This window comes from Polistes canadensis, unplaced genomic scaffold, assembly GCF_001313835.1.
Source record: "Polistes canadensis isolate GaletaPanama2010 unplaced genomic scaffold, ASM131383v1 scaffold_150, whole genome shotgun sequence".
Taxonomy (NCBI): Eukaryota; Metazoa; Arthropoda; class Insecta; order Hymenoptera; family Vespidae; genus Polistes; species Polistes canadensis.
Genome location: NW_014569697.1, coordinates 98138 through 106521, shown reverse-complemented (window position 1 = coordinate 106521; position 8384 = coordinate 98138). Strand labels below are relative to the sequence as shown.

Sequence of the window (8384 nt, the reverse complement as noted above, 5' to 3'; positions counted from 1 at the left end):
TAAAAGAGAGAAAATAAATAAAAAAATTTTTTCTTGAATAAGAAGAATAAGGGGAAGTAGAGGAATAAGAAGTAGTATAAGAAGACGAATAAGAAGACGTTCTCTGTTGTTCCGTTTTTCCTCCCGTACGGGAAAAGATTTGAAAAAAAAGAAAAGAAAAAAAAAGGAGAGCGTTCTTCGCCTACTTCTTCGGAGTTTTTCAATTAAAATCGTAGGACGTAAAGAAAAAGTTTCGGTCTGAGATAGATAGAGAGAGAGAAAAAAAAGAAGAAGTAAAGAAAGATAGAAAGAGAAAAAAAGAAGAGATAGAGAGAGAGAGAGAGAGAGAGAGATAGAGAGTGAAAGAGAGTTTGAAGAGAGAAGGTTGTTGATAAGGGTACGTGGGTTGTTGCGGAAAAAAGAGAAAGAAAAAGGAAGGGAGTATTGGATTTGAAATGTTCGGGGTGCTAGCAATATCCTCGAAGGCCTCTCTTTGCATTCCTTCAGAGAGAGAAAGAAAGAGAGAGAGAGAGAGGGAGAGGGCAAGAGAAAAAGCTCATTCGAAAGGCGTGCGAATAAAGCCACGAAAAACCGTAGGAGTTTGCATGCCGAACCGCATGCGTTCGATATTCCGATATTCTGATATCATGGGATGGAAAGGGGAAGGGGAAGGGGAAGGGGCAGAAGGTTGGGTCTAGAACGGTTTCGAGAGTGTTTCTCCTCTAACTTTTGCTTATATATATTGGTAGATATATATATGGTAGACGTATACACCCCTTCCCCCCCCCTTCCACCCTCACCAACACCCAATTTCAACTTCCTTAACCCCCCCATGTCTCTATGGAATTTATTATCTTTTTTGAGTTCTTCTTTGGGATTTCAGTCTTTCACAGGTTTCTTTCTTTCTTTCTTTCTTTCTTACTTTTTATTTGTCTGTTTCTTCACCCTTCGTTCACTATCTTTGTATCCATCTCTATCGTTATCCATCTATCCCTTTTGCTCGTAGAAACCACCTTTTGCCTAGGGGTATTCGGAATACTTTCTTTTCACCTTTCTACTATAGTCGTAAGACGAAAAGATTTCTAAGTAAGCCCTGTCTCTTTCTTTTTCTTTTTCTTTCTTTATGTGTGTACGTGTACTGTAAGTGTGAAAATAAGTATAACGCAGCTTTTCAGGTTTCTCTCTCTCTCTCTCTCTCTCTCTCTCTCTCTCTCTCTTTCTTTCTTTCTTTTACTAGCGAAAAGTGCGATTACGACGACTCTTTTTTTAACGAAAGCGTTTTCTTTCCCATGGCCTTCGAAAAAATCCCTTAATCGATCCACCTTTCTAGAAAGGATAGAAAGAAAGAGACAGATAAAGAGAGAGAAGGAGAGAGAGAGAGAGAGAGAGAATGAGAGGGTAAGTAGTAGAAGAAGAAGAAGAGATAAGGAAAAAATGTTAAGAAAAAATGTATCCTTCGAAAAGGGAAAGAAAGAGAATAGGGCTTTTCCGAATGATATATGAGACATCATGGATAAACCCTTAGCGATTAGTAGAAACCTGAGAAAGGTTCTTATACCTTCTTTACTATCTACTTTACTTAAGTTAGATAATCTAGTTTTCGGGTATTTTTCCTTTTGATATAAATATCATTCATATTAATGTTCCATTTTATTCTTTGTTTCAGATAGATAAAAAGAAGAAGAAGAAGAAGCAGAAGCAGAAGAAGAAGAAGAAAAAGAAGAAAAAGAAGAGGATGATAATTGTTTGTGATTTTTCCTGAAATATGTTGTAGAAATAAAAAAGAAATATTGCAAGAAGAAGAGGAAGAAGAATACGATATTGACTTGATATTTCAGAAACACTATAAATACAATAGTGAATCGATATAGTGAAAGATAAAAAATAAATCAAAGAAGGAAAAAGAAGAAGAAAATAATATTAGGAAGATATTAGGGGAGTTTTATGAAAAGGATAAAGAAAAATGGGAAATAGAGATTGGTGAATGGTCGATGAAGGATCATCATGTGCTCAAGCGTAAGAGCTTGGAGGTGGAGGGGAGCTCTCCTGGGCACGATGATGCTAGCATGGACTTGTATCGTCGAAGGTTGCCCAAGTATGTGTACATGTAAGTGGAAGGGTGGGAAGGAGTGGGTGGAGTGTGCGAATCGGGATCTAAAGGGACTGCCGCAGGGTGCGAGAGAGGAGACTCAGGTGTTAGATCTGTCGGACAATCAGCTGATCAGTTTGCAACCGGAATGCTTTTATGTTCTGGGACTGACCAATCTTCAACGACTTTATCTTGGTAGATCGCACATCAGTGGTATTGCCGTTAGAGCGTTCAAGGGTTTGGTAGGGCTGGTTGAGTTGGATCTGACGGAAAATCTGATCGACGAGATACCAACCGAAAGCTTTTCCTCTTGCCCGAATCTCATGAGACTGACGTTGAATGGTAATCCTATAGAAGAGATCAAAAAAGGTGCCTTTCAACGTCTGGTGCATCTGACGAATCTCGAGCTAAGCCAATGCAGACTGGAGATCATCGAAGAAGGTGCCTTCGATGGTTTGCGTTCCCTCGAATGGTTACGTCTCGATGGTAATCGATTGACATATATGCCAAATCATACTTTACCGCTCGGTGGTAGCCTCAGAGGATTGACTTTACATAATAATCCTTGGTTGTGCGATTGCGGTTTAAGAATTCTTCAAGCTTGGCTTAAGGAATCATCACCAGCTGCACCGCAAGAATCCGAACCGACTTGCGATATGCCTGGACGATTACGAGACAGACAAATTAAAACTATTAAGGACAACGAACTCGCTTGCTTACCGCGAATCGAGTTACAAGAACGCGTTGATGTTTACGAGGGTAGTAACGTAACGTTCCAATGTTACGTTCATGCTGTACCGGCTGCTACGATCACGTGGTGGTTCAACGGGGAACCGTGCGAGCTTCAAAACGAAAATGATTCCTCAACCATGAACTTTTTGACTTATCCAAGGTAAGACATTATATTTTCTTTCATTGAATGATAGTACACTTTTATAAAACGTTATATATTATTACGGTTGGTGGATCACAGAGGTTCATCACAATCGAGTCCGTTCCTTTTTTTCTGATCTGTTACAGATACATCTACAGGCAACGTGGTTCGACCAATATGTCGAGCACGTTATACGTATATTCGGCGGAGGCTAACGACGATGGGATTTACAGTTGCGTTGCCGAGAACACAGCTGGTACAACTGGAGCAAACGTCACTCTGAAGGTTTTGTTCCGTGAAAAGGTAACCGCGGAACCTCCCTCGGACGATCCTGGTTCCGGTTACGTAGCAGTGATAGCTGCCGGCGCACTCGTAGGAACTCTCTTCGTTCTCGGTTGTCTGGTATTTAGTATTGTGTTTTGCATAAGAAAACGTCGACGCGACCGAAAGAGAAATTCAAAAGCGTTGGTCTCGCAAAACAAATCGGTTATGCCTATAACGAAAAATACAACGACGAGTCTACCAAATTGTAGAAAGGGAAACGGCAGTTTGGTTGGTTTCGAACATCAGCAAATCGTTTCTTATACGGAACGCGAAATAGGCAGAGCGGCTACTTTGGAGAGAAGAGAACAACGTGGTAATTTGGAAGAATCTTACGGTAGTCCGGTATCGAAATATCTAACTGAACCGGATTTGATAAACGAAGTTCCTGAAACTACGGACGTGACTTATGGTCAGTTATATCGTCATCAGACAAACGAAAGGCACGTACTCGAGTACGACTCTGGTTACCCAATCCAACCACCTGACTTACGTCCATCTAATATACCACAATTGAGTTATTTGGACCAGGATGGATATCCAATGAACTTTGGATTACCAAAGATTTCTTATAACACGGCAAGTACTTTACCACGTTTAAGGACAAGAATGGTCGAGGGTTCGGCCGTAGCACCACCGGCCAGATACTCCAGAGAAGCTGAATTTTTAGCAAGATCTACGGCAGGTTACGATCCAGTTTTACCAAGAACCGATGCCAGATATACTGCCGAAGGTTATCCTTATCCAGCTCATCAACCAGTCGAACAACCGATTCAACAACAACTTCAACAACCAGTCGTGTCACCGGTCGTATCACCTGCCTCAGTTTTTCCCGAGGTTCCGTTCATACCGTCACCACCTGCTGCTTACAGAGGCGAAACAACACCATTGTCACCGAGATCCTTGCTCGGAAAAACTGCACGCGAAGCAGCTGCAGCTGCTGCTGCAAGGGCTGACGAACTTCAACCACCTCATCATCCGGAAAGTCCGGACGAGGGTTACGTTGGCGATGCTATGGACGTTTGAAAATAATATATCATTAAATCGTGCTCAAATGATATTAACGAAAGACGGTAAAGATGGTGGGATCGAATTCTTATTCTTTAACATTTAAAATGACCAAAATATTTCGTTACTCTGTGCTTCCATCGTTCTTGTTCTTTTTTTATATATATATACCAAAAAGTGAGTACAAGTGTTAAAACGGAAAGATAAAAGATTGTTATTTAATAAGAATGGGTTTACATAACATAGTCTTGGATTATTTGAACTCGCTGATCGAAATATATAAAATGATAACAAGGAAATTGCGGATATCAAAGTGTTCAATTTAAAAACTGTTTTATTATCAGTATAAATATCTTGTAGTGTCAATTAATGGGAACAAATTGATATTATTTTCAATGACGTGATTCAAAGTAATTCATTATAATAAAAGTGTTTTCCATTTTGATTTAGAAATAATTTAAACTCGTTTATAGAATAATATTTAACGAGGTACAATGAAATTGTGAATAATCTAAAGTGTTCAATTTATCAATTATTCATATATATCTTATAGTCTATTCGTGGGCACAATTTCGTATTATTTCTTTGAACATTAAACATCACTCCCAATCTACCTATTTCTTTCCCATCTTTCTATCTCTCTCTCTTTCTCTCTCATTCTGATCTATCCACCAATCATCTATCGTCTTTCTATATCCTTGGAAATGGGTCGACGACATAGTCGTTGACATAGTCGTTCTCTCGACCATCGAAATGGGCGTTAAGACGACGTCGAGTCGCAGGAAGCATAGAGGAACCTTGAACAAAGGAGGAATCCCACTGTCGGTACCGGTCCTACGAAATTAATCAGCTTGGAGAGAGAATATCTCGAATTCTCGGACTACGACTATGACTACGACTACGACTACGATGATGACTAACATAAGACAACTTATCTCTCTATCCGAGATCATAATTCCTTGTCGTAGACACACACGTCGTCTCTTGACGTTCGTTGCAGAAAACCATCGATTCGCGAATAATAATAATAATAATGATCCCTTAATAACGATCCCACATTGGGAAATGATCCTTATTCGTATGTATGTATATATATATATATACTTACTACGAATAATTATCCATCTAAGACATTAACGTATGTCAAATGATAACGATAAAATTCGCTGTGTGAAATTAAATTCTAATGAAATTATATTAAGATTTTTTATTTTATTTTCATATTTGTTAATTAAATTTATTTTTGTCAAATCGTATATATGAAATCGATTTAATATTTAAATATAAACGAAATGATTTAACAATCTTATAGATTATTATTATTATTGTTGTTATAATTGATCGTCAAAAAAAAATTGTTATCGCATTAATAATTAATTATAATAAAATCTTCTCATTATTCATATATTTTTATTTTTTACGTATTTAACAAAATATATATACCGATCGTTAATACAATGATTTTCATGGTGTATTTATATTTAAAATGAAAATTTTGTTTTTTTTATATGAAATTAATCATTTTTGCTCTTGTGTATGAACGAGGAAACATATTATATGTGTATTATTCAATAATAATAATTGTTTAAAAAGTAATTCACACAGCGTGTGACGTATGATGACAAAAAGAAAATAAATTTCGACGAATATGTGACATAGAAAAATATGTATAAATTATTTTGAAAAATAATTTAAACGTAACGAGAAGCGATAAAGATAAGGAAGAGGTGTAAATTTATTGATAAGAGAAATAGACCGATAAACGACCTAACGAGAATAATGGCGTACACGATATTTTATCTATGTATTATTATTTACGTACGTATATGTGCGTGGGACTCGTTCGATCGCAGAACTATTCACTACCCCTCTTCACCCTCGACTCACCTCCCATCCCCTCCCCACCCCCACCCCTATCAATAACTTCACCTTTTATAGACGTAAATACTACCAAAGAAAAAAAAAAAAAAAAAGAATAAAACCATAAGTACGGTTTTTATTGAAACTTCGAGACGTTTTTTCTGGGAGAGAAAAAAATAGGAAAATGAAAAACCGTGAAAAATAATAAGAAAAGGATGAAGGTAAGAAAGAATGATGAAAAAAAAAAGAAAACAGGAGAAGGGGGGGGGCGGGGCGGGGCGGCAAATTATGCGAATGTAGTTATTCTGCTGTAGTGATAATAATGTTAATATTCGTTGTTTATCGCAGCCGGAATGATGACGTGGTAAAAAATTGAATTCAAACTGGACGATAGATATTAATGGTGGTTTAACATTAAAATATCTAATGTACAGAGACTGTCGAGTATACATATAACATGTACGTGTATTATATATACACATTATAAATATATATAAAATATATTAATATAATATTAATAATAATAAAGATATAAAATAAAGAGAGAAATAAAAGAATAAAGCGATGAAACTTTTGAACGGTGAAAGTAGTTATTTTTTAAAAAAAAGGATTGAAAAAAAGGAATCATCGAGCCAATTGTACGATTTTTTCTTTGATGAGCGTGCTTGAAGGAAAAAAAAAAAAGAAAAAAAAGAAAAAAAAAGTGGAAAATAAAAAGAAAGAAAGGAAAACGATTTGTATAAATAACCTTAATAATAATATTAATAATATTAATAATAATAATAATAACAATAATAATAATAATAATATAAAGAAAATAAAACAAAAAAAAAAATAACGTTGGACTCCCATACGATCAGTGCGAGGGACATTCGATTTAAGATTATTATATTCGATCATTGTTTTAATACTTGTAACACAGAACTTATCCTTCTCGTATTTTACATTAAACGTATAGAAAACCGAGAGTAAGAATTATAATATTTTTATTTCATTAAATCATCGTTCTTTATCTCGAATGTCCACACGCAATGTGAAATTTAACGTAAAGTACATTAGAAGGGGAGGGAAAAAAAATAAACCAGAGAATAAAAAAAAAAGTTCGAGATTAGAAAGAAAGAAAACAAATAAAAAAAAATAAAAAAATAAAAAGAAGTTGAGAGTGCGCATTGAGATGATCGGACTTTATATATTCATATATATATATATATATACAATTACATGTATATGTATATATATATATATATATATTATCGAATTTAAGAATGAGAAAAAACACCACCACCACCCAATTTACACCGAGAAACGACGTTGCTATTATTTTTCCTCGGTCGATAAATAAAAAAAAAAAAGAAAAAGAAACAGCAAAAAGGTAAAAAAAAGGAATAAAAAAATAAGATTCCCCATCTTATTCTTAAAACTGGCATGCACCTCACAGCCTCATTCACAGACAGAAAAACACACACAGGTACATAAACATAGAAACGCGCGCGCGCACATTACACGGTTACGGTAGTTCGATTGAGATCGTTTCCAATTAATTTCCAGTCTGCGCAATTATTTTTCGATTAAATCAAAATATAAATAGAAAATAATTAATTCAATTAAAAGAGAGAGAGTGAGAGAGAATTTTTTTCAATCGATTGAAAAAAGAAAAAAAAACCCAACAACACGAACGTTTAACAAAACAGCGTTTTGTTTTAATGTTTAAATAATCATCGGACAATACACGTCTCGGACGATGGGAAACAAAAATTTGTTAAATCTCTCTCTCTCTCTCTCTCTTTAACAACGTTACTTTTATATATTATTACAAGAAAAAAAAACAAAGGAAAAAAAAAAAAAGAAAAGAAAAGAAAAATCCCTAAGTTAATTATATAACAATATCTCGTATAATATTTGTAAAAAAAAATATTAAATGAAGAAGAAGAAGAAAAATGAGGAAAGGTTCGTTTATAAGAAAGAAAAAAAATGGATTACTAAAGATTGATCCGATCGATCATCATCACACACACACACACACACACACACACCGTACCGGCGTATAAATTTTCTTTCTTGGTTGACTCATTAACGAAGTTTCACGATTCATTATAAATTCGCCGAAAAGATAGCGACGAAGTTTGTCTTATTGTTAGACATCGTTTCCTTCCGTGCTATATAAGTACATATAACATTTTATCTCTTGGAATATACTGTGTGTACGAAGGAAGAAAGTAAGGAAAGAGGAAAGTAAGGAAGGAAGAAACGAAG

At 35.4% G+C, this 8384-nt stretch overlaps 1 protein-coding gene across 1 annotated transcript in view; it reads left to right on the top strand.

Annotated features, from left to right (window-relative positions):
- The window catches only part of LOC106788696 (leucine-rich repeat-containing protein 24-like), a gene marked incomplete in the record, with an annotated part of 80108 nt that extends 74602 nt beyond the window's left edge, over positions 1 to 5506 (top strand). Inside the window, 2 exon segments of the mRNA XM_014752180.1 lie at positions 1714 to 2960; positions 3089 to 5506. Coding sequence (XP_014607666.1) covers positions 1984 to 2960; positions 3089 to 4289 — 2178 coding nt within the window.
- Positions 5507 to 8384: the final 2878 nt, after the last annotated feature.